Raw genomic sequence first — 12428 nt, 5'->3', positions numbered from 1 at the left:
TTTTATGTGTATGAGTGTATTGCCTGTATGTATGTGAGTGCACCCGTGTCATGCAATGTTGCAGAGGTCAGAAGAGGGCTTTGGATTCCCCTGGAACTGGAGTTAAGGACGGTTCGTAGCCATCATGTGGGTGCTGGGAATTGAACCCGGGTCCTCTACTGCTCTTAACCACTGAGCCATCTCTCCAGGCCCTAAATTTTATTTTTAAATTATGTGAATGCTTGTGTCTTTGTGTGGGCATGTGCATGAGACGCCCATGAAAATCAAATCCAAACACAGCTTTGGATCCCCTTGAGCTGGAGTACTAGAAACTGAACTTGGGTCCTCTGAAAGAGCAGCACATCCTCTTAACTGCTAAGCCATCTCTCTCAGCCCCCATTAAAAAAATTTTTTTTTCAGACAGGGTCTCTCACTGAACCTAGAATTCACCAATTTGTCTATACCTGGGTAGCCAGAGAACTCTAGGATCCACCTGTGTCTGCCTCCCACACTTTACTGACTGAGCCATATTCCCAGCCCTTTAAAACATTATTTATTGATTTAAATTTTTTAAATTTATGTGTATGAGTGTACTGCCTGCATGTATGCAAGTGCACATGCACCTGTGTTGTACAATGTCCACAGAGGTCAGAAGAGGGCATCAGATCCCCCAGAACTGGAGTTCTGGGTTGTGAGCTGCCACATGGGTGCTGGGAATTGAACCTGGGTCCTCTCACTATGTAGCCCTGGCTGGCTTGGAATTCCCTATGTAGACCAGGCTGGCCTCAAACTCACAGAGAACCTCAGCAAACCTGGAACTAAAGATGTATGCCACCACACCTGGCCTTGTAGTTTGTTGTTTTTTCATTTTTTTGAGACAAAGTCTCACTAAGGCAGTTGTGATTATTTATTTATTTATTTATTTATTTATTTATTTATTTATTTATTTATTTATTTATTTATTTTCTTTTTGAGACAGGGTCTCCCTGTAGCCGCAGCTGGCATGAACTTGCTATGTAGACCAGGCTGGCCTCTATTTCAGAGATCTTCCTGCCTCTGTCTCCTGAATGCTAGGATTAAAGGTGTGAGCCACCACACTGGTGAGACAGCTGTGATTTGAAGGCTGGCTTCTGCTACAGAGCTGAGCACAGATTAGGGAGGACACAGGAAGCCAATTAGAAGCAGGTGAAGTAAGAGAGAAGTGGCTGGGTTTGGATGTCTAAGCTGAAGCTGGCATTAAGGGTGAGATGTGAAGAGTATTTCTGCAGAAGGAAGGAGTGGATGCAGGTAGCAAGAGGTTGAAGGGGCATGAGCAGGGTCTCCCATGAGATAAATAGCAGAGTCACAGCTGAGAGGTTAGGGGAGCTGTCAGAGGGCAGGAAGGGACCCCATAGCAAGGGAGCAGCAGAGTAGGAGTGTGAGGTGTGTAGCAATTATGGGATTTAACTAGAAGTAAGGTTTTAAAGGCAAGAGATAAATTGAGGGCAAGTATAAGAGGGTGGCTGGAAGAGGCCACAGTATGACAGGAGTTCAAGGAGAGACGTGGGGTTGAGGAAGGAAAGTGAAGAGGGCCCTGCATAGCGAGACTTGGACTGGAACTTCCTCATAGCCAGCAAGCCTGTGCAGACAAGGCTTAGCTTTTCCTAGACTTAGTTTAGGATCCATCAGATACACCAAACCATACTTGGCTATGACAGAAGGAAATGATTTCTTTGGACTTTTACTTCACTATTGACCCCTGGAGAGCTGGCATGGGGCCAGCCCCACCCGTGTCTAGCCAGCTGTCTCTCAACTGGCACCAGCATGATCTGTGTCTTGTGCCATACCAACACAGCATACATTCTGCCTGTCCTCCTGTATGCACTCTTACCCCCTGAGTTAGAACACAGCCTTTATAGGTCTGGGAGTAGTGGCTCTGTTGGATTTTGTTTGTTTTTGTTTTTTAATTTGTTCCTTTGGTCTTTTTTGAGATGGCCTTGCTGTATAGTTCTGGCTTTACTGGAGCTAACTATATAGATCACACTGACCTTGAACCTGTAGCATATCTTCCTCTCTGCCTCCCAAGTGCTGGGACTACAGGCTTGTGCCACCATACCGCACTCTTTTATACCTGTTTTCTATTTGTCTTTGCTCCTCCCAATTTGCTTTCTTCCCTAGAGTGATTTCACTGAAAATATAGATCGTATCATTCTCCTGCTATCTTTCAGTGGCTTCAAACTGGAGTCCATACAACTCAATCTCCTGACCTTAGCCTATAAGACACATGACAGACTCTGCCTACCTGTACTCTCCATCCACTTCTGTGATCTATGGTAACCTCCATGGCCCTGAAGCATACCATAGCTGGTCCCATCTAAAGGATGTTTGCCTAGGCTCTTGCTCTGCCTGCCACACACCTTCTACAGGGCTCCCAGCACAGCACAGGCAGAGATGTGCTTAAAAAATTTCTTTTGACTTTTTTTTTTTGGGGGGGGTCTTTTTGAGACAGGGTCTCTCTGTAGCCCCAGCTGTTCTGGAACTCACTATGTAGACCAGGCTGGCCTTGAACTCACAGTGATCTGCCTGCCTCTGCTTTCCCAGTGCTGGGATTAAAGGCATGCATGCCCCACCATGCTCGGCTTTGACTCATTTTTTATTTTATTTGTATCTGTTTTGCCTACATGCAATGCCCATGGAGGTCAAAAGAGGGTGTTAAATCCCCTGGAACTGGGGTTAAGGATGGTTATTAGCCACCATGTAGGTGCTGGGAATTGAACCTGGGTCCTCTGCAAGAACAGACAGTACTCTTAACTGCCAAACCATCTCTCCAGCCCCTAAGATGTATTTTTTATGCCACTCTATAACTTGGGTGTAGCTAGCCTTCAGCCCTCTAACACACAGGACAGTCTCACCTAGTGAGCAAAGGGCCTTCCAAAGTCTACTTGGCTCTTACTGGGGACCACATGCCCTGAGTGGCCCTGCATGCCTCTCCTCTCTCTCTGATCTTCAGAGTGTGACTATGGCGCAGGTCACCTGTGCCATCTGAAGGTTTCTGTCTCTACCTCCAAAGTGAGACCCATGAGATAGCCTTCACCAATAGCAAGTCCTTAGTGTGGACAGGGGATATCTGCTGACTGACCAACAAGCCAAGAAATAAAGGAATAGTGTCTGAAGAGGACAGCAACAACAATCTTGGCACAATGCACAGATGAGGTATGACATGCATTCAGAAGTCAGTCTCCCCTGAATTGCTTTTAATCACTAATCTAAAGAAGACGTGTGTATCCTCTACCCTGTGCTAGGACAGACCCCCAGATCCAGTGGTTCTGAATGAACCCCACATGGGTTTTCTGGGTTCTGGGAGCAGAGTCTCCCTGGGCCATGGGAAGAGAAGCCAGTGGAGAAAGGGAAAGAGGCTGCACTCACCTGTTCTTTTAGCTCCTGAACCTTCTCCCGTAGCAGCCACTCGACATTGCACAGCCGTGCTTCAGCCTCCTCTACCTGCTCATCCCTGTTCTGCAGCTGTTGCTTGTATTCTTCCTGTATGTAGGTTACATACCAGTGTTTATACTCACAAAGGTGCCTCTGGGCTTGTTTAAAGTAGAAACTGTCTAAGGTAAAGTGGTTTGACTATGATGGTGTGACCTAAAGACAGACTGACTTTGGGAGGACCTGTGGGCCCTGGCTAGAGGGGCCTTCAGGATTGGCTGCTTTCTGTTCTGCAACTGTGCTCACCTTGTCCCTGGTCTACCCTCAGCATCTTCTAGATATCCATGCTGTCCCAGCTTCCTTGTTCTTAGTGTCCTCTCCCAAGTAGCCAGCCAGAACAGCACATCCCCTTCTCACCTGCTGTGCATCTAGTTGCCACCTCGCTTCTTCCTCCTTGAGGCTAAGCAGGTGTTGCAGCTGGCTCATCTGCTCCCGTAGGTGCTGGATGATCTGGCCATGCTGAGACTGTGTTGCATCCAGCCTCAGGTGGACACTGTGCAGCTGCAAGAAGGATGAGTTTTGGCATGATTGACAGAAGCAGAGTCATTAGCAGACACAGGGAAAAGTGCTAGTGCATTATTCTCTGTGTTGAGGCCACCCCAATGAGAGGATGAAGGGCCCACTCCTGGTCCTGGGAGCCCTGCCTGTGTGTACAGCAATCCTTAGAGATTCAGAACCTAGCTCCCACATCGCCATCCAACAGGCCAGGGAAAGCTTGTGTATGGCAACCTGAGAACACGTGTTCTGATCTGTGATGCTGGATGCACAGCAGGATCGAGTTCTGTTCTGTTCAGTGTCCCATGCACACACAGTCTGTTCATGGGACCAAAGTAAAGTACAACTCATGTTGGCCTCTCTAGGTAATTCTCCTTTATGTGCGGAGTTGACAGTTATGAAACTTGGTGATGGCTCAGGTCGTAGAATATGATTAACATAAAGGGTATTGAGGGGTTTAGGGGCAGGAATGGAACTGACAGCAGCACGGAGTCCCCCACCATGCAGCAGACTAAAACTACAGAGCCCAACATGGTTGTAAGCAGTTATTACTATTAAACTAGGCAAAACTGAGCCAATTCCTTTGATCAAGCAAGTAGAGGTAATATTTAAATATAAGTTCAATCAATCTGATGCTGGATGCTTCATCTGAAACACACAGGACTTTCTTTGTAGCTTGATAGAACTAGCTGCCTCATTCTACTTTTGAGGCCCCTCGGACAGGAGCAGGAGATCCTATTTGTGACAAGGCTGATGTGACTATGTTATAAACAGGAAATGAAGGCCCCTTGGACTGGTGAGTACCTGGCCCAGCTATGGAGCATCTGGCTGGCCCAGTAACCTCTCTGGGCTGGACGAGTCATAGCAATGCTGTCAGATCACTGTTAACACTTCTTGTGGCCTGGGAGTAGACCAGGTGCTTCCAACCACCTCCCCTACCCACCTGGTCTCGACTTTCTTCAAGGCTTTCTGTCAGCTCTGACTCTGACAGTTGTAAGTGTTGGCATTCCTCATTCACATGTTTAAGTTCAACTTCAAGTTTTTGGATTTTATCACCCTATTTATAAAAAATCATTTTCACAGTTACAAGCAACCTGACACAGAAATGGAAACCAGAAAATACCAAAGAAAAAAAAACCTGCAAAATTTTAATATCCTCTGAGCCTGTAAGCCCCAGCCCACACCTAATTCTTTTACTTTGTCTTCTCCACAAGTGTACATCTCTCATGAGCTAGATTCAGAAAGCATACCATGTCCTGCAGTGCTGTCTTCCTTACTGGACCAAGAAATTTCCCAGCCACTGTTATTCGAACTTAGAGTCTAATGTCTGTATCATCATTTACTCAGTTCACCTGCTGTTGATGATGCAAATCGATTACAGTTCTGTTTTGCTACTACAGAGAGTACATCAATAAAAATACTTCCAGCTAAATCTATAATGCTCTTAGCATAGTTCTCACAGGCAAAATTATAAAACTGAAGTACATGGACACTACTAAAGCTCCTGATTTATATTATACTCTGGGAGAGCTGCACCAATTCACTATCCCATGATCAGATTTAAAACAGTTCTGCTACCTTGTCTAGATCCTACCAAGGCTGCTCAAGTTCACCCACTTATCCAGGGCTTTCCTGAAAGCCCTTTACTTCTTTATCACTGGGGGGTGCCCATTGGCCTGCTGCTGATCCTCCACCACCCAATGGCCCCTCTGGCCAACCAGCCCCCAAGGTTTGTGGCGCAGCCAGGCCCCAACCTGTTGTTCCTCCCGGCACCTTGCCGTCTCCAGCCTCTCCATCAACAATTGGATGGCAATGTGATTTTTCTCCTTCTGGGCCTGGTGAACAGAAGTGTCCCCAACCAGCTGAAGGATCCTGCAGCTGAGCTGTGACAATTCATTCTTGTACTTCTGAGTCTATCGCAAAAGGAGTTAAAACAGATTTTTTTAAAAAGTGCTTTTAAACAGCAGCTCAATTCAGATCCTTTCTAAGGTTCCCCTATCAAGGATGGCCTTTCTCCTTGGGAGCATCTGGCAACTCTTAAGAGACGTTTTTAGGCTGTTGATGCTGAGCAAGAGGAAGGTGCTGATCAAGTGGGCAGAGGCACCAGACCTGTACACAGAGGACAGAGGACAATGCAGCCTCAGTCATCAGTAGTGTTGAGAATCAGAAGCCCTGCTCTGTTCTAGAAGACAAGAGACAACCCAGGCCACCAGAGGCAGTCACTAAACTATTCCTCTGAATGTCTTAACTTTCTCATTCCCTCCAAGATGATTTCTAAAATATATTAAAACAATTTAAAATTAATTAAATAGGGCTGAGGAGATGGCTCATTGGGTAAAATGCTTTCTGTGTAAGCATGAGGCCTTATTTTGGATCCCTAGCATCCATGTAAAAGACAGACATGGCCATGCATAGCTGTAATTACAGCAGTGGGGGATGAAGGTAGGCAGATCACTTGCAGAAGATAGAACTGGAGATCAAAATGTTAAGCAAAATAATCTAGACTCAAAAAGCCAGATACTGTGTATTTCTCTCACATGTAGAATCTAGACATTTTATATATATATTTAATTACATGCCTCCAGTTATCGCCACACACACACACACACACACACACACATACACATGAAAGAAGGGGTTCTATTTGGGAAGAGAAAGGAGACCAGCTGGAAGAGAAGAGGAGGTAAAGAAGAGTTAACATAAGCAAACTGCATGATATACATACATGTATGAAAAAGCAAAGTACATGATATACATGTGTGAAAATGTCATAATGAGGGCTGGGGCTGTAGCTCAGCTGGTAGAGTGCTTGTAGAACATATGAAGTGCTTGGTTTGATTCCCAACACCCCATAATACCACGCATGGTGGTGATACCTACAATCCCAGTACTAGGGAAGTGGTAGCAGAGGATCAGAAGTTCAAGGTGATACTAAAATACATATCAAGTTTGAGGACGGCCTGGGCTACAAGAGACCCTGTCTCAAAAAAATGTCATAATGAAACCCATCATTTTGTACAATGAATACAATTACATACACACACACATCGCAAACAAACAAACAAACAAACAAACAAACAAACAAAAAAACAGTGGAGATCCCCAAAGCCAGCAGGACATAGAGAAACTGGATCATGCATAATTTCTGTCAAAGATGTAAAATATTACAGTAACTCTAGAAACAGTTTGAGTTTCTTCTAAAACTAAACATGTAATACCATAAAGTCAATCCCTGCAGGCTTGGGCATTTATCCCAGTGAAATAAAACTTCCTATAAACACCTATAGAGGAATGTTAACAGTAGCTTTATCGATAACAGCCCCAAACTGAAACCAGTCCAGATGCCTTTCAGTTGTGTTAAGACAAATTGGCCACTGCTCTACCATGGAATGCCACTCAGCAATAAAGAGAAACTACTGATCCAGGTAGAGTCCTCATAATTCCCCCAGAGAACTGTGATGCATGTTAAACAGGCAACCCTCCTAAAGGCCATATTTTGCATGATTTCACTTATCCAACACCTTTTAATAACACTTTTGGCAAAGTTAGTGCAGCAATAAAAGAGCAACAGGGACTCCTGGAACATGGGGAACACCAATAACATGACTCTGAAGGACACCAAAGCCTACAGATGATCAATCTGTACAGGACCCAGACCACAGACATACACAATCTGGGAAATCTAAATATGTCTAATCCTATCAATATTAGTCTCTCTAAAACTTTAAAAAAATTATTTATTATGCCAGGTGTGGTGGTGCATGCCTTTAATCCCAGCACTCGGGAGGCAGAGGCAGGCAGATCTCTGTGAGTTTAAGGCCAGCCTGGTCTACATAGTGAGTTCCAGGACAGCTGGGGCTACAGGGAGACCCTGTCTCAAAAAGACCAAAAAAAAAATTATTTATTTTATGTGTATGTTGTGTCTGCATATATGTGTATCGTGTACATGTAATGCCTGAGAAGGTCAGAAGAGGGCATCTGATCCCCTGGAACTGGAGTTATGGAGTTAAGAGCCAGTGCTCTTAACTGCTGAGCCACCTCTCCAGTCTCAATATTAGTAGTATCTTGGCTGTGACATCTGTTAAGGGCTGAGGTGTGTCCTTTCCAAAATTAAAAATCTTGAAATCCTATCCACCAGCACCTTAAGGGTGTGACTAGATTTGGAGAGAAGTGGTGGTTTTTTTTGTTTTTGTTTTTGTTTTTGGTCTTTCTGAGACAGGGTTTCCCCATAACCCCAGCTGGCCTGGAACTCACTATGTAGACCAGGCTGGCCTTGAACTCATAGAGATCCTCCTGCCTCTGCCTCCTGAGTGGGACTAAAGGTGTGTGCTACCATGCCTGGCTGGAGAGAAGATCTTTAAGAATAACGGAGGTGATGCTGAAGTTCTCATGAGAGGAGGTGAAGACACAGACACACAGGGATGACCATGTGGAGACACAGGGAGAAGATGGCTGCCTACATGCCAAGAGAGCACTGGGAGACACCAACCCTGCTGAAACCTGGTCTCAGGCTTCCAGCATCTAGCACTGTGAGAGATCCTTGTCTGCTGGTCAAGCCTTCAGTCTGTGGGGCTTTTATGGCAGTCTATGTTACTAGCAGAGGAAGCTGAACAAAGCACATTAAGAAATTTCCCTGTACTTCCTCAACCACATGTGAGTCTACTGTCAATACAAAAATCTTAAATAAATAAGAATAGGGAGGGATGGGGTGGCGCATGCCTTTAATCCCAGCACTTGGGAGGCAGAGGCAGGCGGATCTCTGTTAGTTCAAGGCCAGCCTGGTCTATACAGTGAGTTCCAGGACAGCTGGGGCTACAGGAAGACCCTGTCTCAAAAAGACAAACAAACAAACAAACAAAAAGAATAGGGAGTAAGAGCCTCCCATATTCTATTGCACTGCATGGTAGCTACAATAATGATACTGTATTACAGAAAAGCTAGAAGGAGCTGGAGAGATGGCTCAGTGGTTAGAACACTGTTCTTGCAGAAGACCTCGGTTTGAATCCCAGCACCCACATGGCAGCTAACAACTGTCCGTAACTCCAGTTCCAGGGCATCCAACAGCCTTTTCTGTCCTCTGTGGGCATTGCACGACATGGGTGCACCTACCTACATGCAGGCATAACACTAACACACATAAATTTTTAAAAATGTATTTTTTTAAAAAAGTAAAGCTAGAAGAAAAGATTTTTAATCTTTTCATTATAAAGAAATGATATATGTGGGGCTGGAGAGAGCTCAGTTGTTGATGTTTTGGCAAAGGATGTGGGTTTGGTTCCCATCACCCACATAGGAGCTCATAACCATTCATGACTCAGTTCCAGGGGATCCAATGCCTTCTTTTGGCATCCATAAGCATCAGGCATGCACATATACATGCATGCAGGTCAAACACCCATACACATAAAATAAATGAAAAAAAATTTAAAAGAAATGTTATGTGCTAGGCTGGGATATAGCTCAGTGAATGGAGTGCTTGCTTAAGCATGAGGACTTGAGTTTAGTTCTTCAGCACCCCATGTAAAAAGCTGGGTGAAGTGTGTATTATCTGTAACCCCATGGAGACAGGTGGATTCTGGCTGCTTGCTGACCAGCCAGGCTAGCTGAAACAGAAAACCCCCAAGTTCAGGGAGAGACTGTCTCAAAATAAATAAATAAATAAATAAATAATAAATAAATAAATAAATAAATAAATAAATGAAGTGTAGAGCCCAAAAGGAAGATACCCAAAGTTGACTTCTGGCCTCCTCATGAGTATACATGGGGGAGCATATTACACACATGTGGACATATATGGATACAGTACATACACATACACACAAAAATGCATGTTGGAAGAGCTAGCTTTGTTTAACATGATTTAAACATACATGTGTCAAGCCATCAAATGGCAGCCCATATGTACGTATCTTTTATTTATTTATGGTTTATTTTAGAGACAAGGTCTCACTATCTAGCCCTGGCTGTCCTGAAACTCACTATGTAGACCAGGCTGTCCTGAAGCTCACAGAGATTCTCCTGCCTCTGCCTCCCGAGTGCTGAGTCTAAAGGTATGCACCATCACGTATGGAAGTATGATTTTTTTTTTTTTTGGTCTTTTTGAGACAGGGTCTCCCTATAGCCTCAGCTGGCCTGGACCTCTCTATGTAGACCAGGCTGTCCTTGATTTCACAGTGATCTGCCTGCTTCTGCTTCCTGAGTGCTGGGCACAGTTCTTATACACCAGTTAAAAAATGGCCGGGCGTGTTGGCGCACGCCTTTAATCCCAGCACTTGGGAGGCAGAGGCAGGCATATCTCTGTGAGTTCAAGGCCAGCCTGATCTACATAGTGAGTTCCAGGACAGCTGGGGCTACAGGGAGACCCTGTCTCAAAAAGACAAAAAACAAACAAACAAACAAAAAAACAAAACTAGAAGCATCAAGTATGAAATGGTTCAGCATGTGTGCTTGTTCCTTAATAATTCTGTCCAAAAACCATTAAGTAGGGGTAATTAATTACAGATGACATTTGCACATGGGAGCAGAGGAGAGCCAGTGTGGGTGGTCAGTGTCCACAGGGCGGGGAGGGCATTTACACATGGCCCAAAGGGACACTGATGTAACAGTAGGTAAATAACAGACAATGATGAAAACTGGGCCTTATTGTTCAAGAAATAGTCACAAATATAGAAAAGAGACAGCTAGAATTGTTGCTGTGATAATGGGTGGGAACTGCAGTGTTAAGAATTCAGTTTTCAGTATGGAGACATGCATATGCTTAGGTACACACACACCTACACATGCTCCCTGGCTATCTCCACTAAGAGCACTTGGAAGCCACACACTTCACAGCACTGAGTCCAATGAGTGCCCAGATCTTGGTCCCTGAAGACACCATCTGCAACTCTTGGAGAAGGGGCTGGTTCAGGGCTGACTCTGGGGCTGGAGAATCTGAGGAACCAGATTCTTGAGGTGCCAGAAAGGAACTGCTCAAAATAATGATCAGGACCCATACAAAAGAATGCAGAAGTCATCTTGAAGGACTCCCACTAGCTAAGCTGAGCATCACAGTCAGTAATGAAGGTGCCAGACCCCAAATAGCAATATTATAACATGGTGAATAAATGGGGAGAAGAAAGCCTTTGCACTGGGCCAGCAAGATGATTCAGTGGGGTAATGACACTTGCCACCAAGGCTGATGACCTGGGTTTGATCCCTGGAACCCACATGGTAGAAGGAGAGGTGTCCCAATAGTTATCTTTTAATCTCCACACGAGTGGTGGCATACACGCATACACATACACACACACACACACACACACACACACACACACACACACGATAGACAGAAAGCCTTTACACAGGAAAATCCTAGTTAATAAAAGAAATCAACAGTAATAAAAGCCACCTAATAAAATGATGGGATCAGTGACCATCTGACCACCATTATAACTGTTAACTGACTCCACCAAGAAACAGAGGATGCTAGAATTCACAGGTGAAGGTTGGGTGAAAAACAGGGTGTTTACCTGATATTAAAGTCTCTCCTCATGAAACAGTAATTTGTTACAAAGGGAAAAGTAACTTTACTGTGGGATGGTTCATCCAACACCACCTGACTCAAGCAATGAAAGTGACCATCATCAGCAAGAGGATGAACTACTGTGTCCCTTAAGGGTGAAATCAGGAATAGTCTGGGTTGTCCCTGCCAAAGACTGATACCAATCACAACTAACCATCAGACAATCTCAAATAGAGGGACAATCTATACAAGAGCCACCTGTAATTCTGGAAATGTTGTGGCCCTGAGAAGCAAAGACAGACTGACAGGAAATGGAATGCCACCTTACTTTTCTGTTGCTGGGATAAAAAACATGACTATGACAACTTATAGAAGGAAGAGTCTATTTGGCCTCTGGCTGCAGAGGGATGAGTCCATCACGGCAGGAGAAGCATGGCAGAAGGTGGAGCAGAAACTGAGTGCTCACATCTTCAAGTAGAAAGCAGACAGACAAACTGGAAATGGGCAAGGCTACATAATCTTAGAGGCCACCCCAGTGACAGCAAGGCTGCACCTCTAAAACCACCACCAACTGGGTCAAATCCAAATACTTGCAGCCTATGAGGGATATTCCTCACTCAAATCATCACAATTCTCAACATTTGAGACATCTGTAAACGTAGGGAGGGGCCTTCAGAGCCTCACCAGGATCCTGAAATTTCCAGCAATTTCCCACTTTATCTTTTTTTTTTAAATTTATTTATTATTTATTTATTTATTTTAATTAAAAGAAGCATTTCATTACAAATGAGTCTATTGCCTGCATGTGTGTAAGTGCACCTGTGTCATGCAGTGCTCAAGGAGATCAAAAGGCGTTGGATCCCCTGGAACTGGTGTTACAGGCAATTGTTAGTCTCCATGTGGGTGCTGGGAATCTAACCCAGGTCCTCTGCAAGAACAGTCAGTGTTCTTAACCACTGAGCCATCTTTTCAGCCCCTTTTCTCC

At 44.6% G+C, this 12428-nt stretch overlaps 1 protein-coding gene across 4 annotated transcripts in view; it reads right to left on the bottom strand.

The window, feature by feature from the left end:
- Ninl (ninein like) overlaps positions 1-12428 on the bottom strand; it is a 137830-nt gene that overhangs the window by 4925 nt on the left and 120477 nt on the right. For all 4 annotated transcript variants that reach the window (XM_029555057.1, XM_008851175.3, XM_017802730.2 and 1 more), the window contains 4 exons: positions 5697-5855; positions 4886-4999; positions 3805-3948; positions 3385-3498 (listed from right to left, as the gene is read on the bottom strand). In XM_029555057.1, coding sequence (XP_029410917.1) covers positions 3385-3498; positions 3805-3948; positions 4886-4999; positions 5697-5855 — 531 coding nt within the window. The remainder of the gene's footprint in view (positions 1-3384; positions 3499-3804; positions 3949-4885; positions 5000-5696; positions 5856-12428) is intronic.

Source organism: Nannospalax galili, unplaced genomic scaffold (genome assembly GCF_000622305.1).
Source record: "Nannospalax galili isolate Female #2095 unplaced genomic scaffold, S.galili_v1.0 scaffold1626, whole genome shotgun sequence".
NCBI classification, from domain to species: Eukaryota; Metazoa; Chordata; class Mammalia; order Rodentia; family Spalacidae; genus Nannospalax; species Nannospalax galili.
The sequence above is the reverse complement of the archived record's forward strand: the minus strand, read 5'-3'. Positions and strand labels throughout refer to the sequence as shown.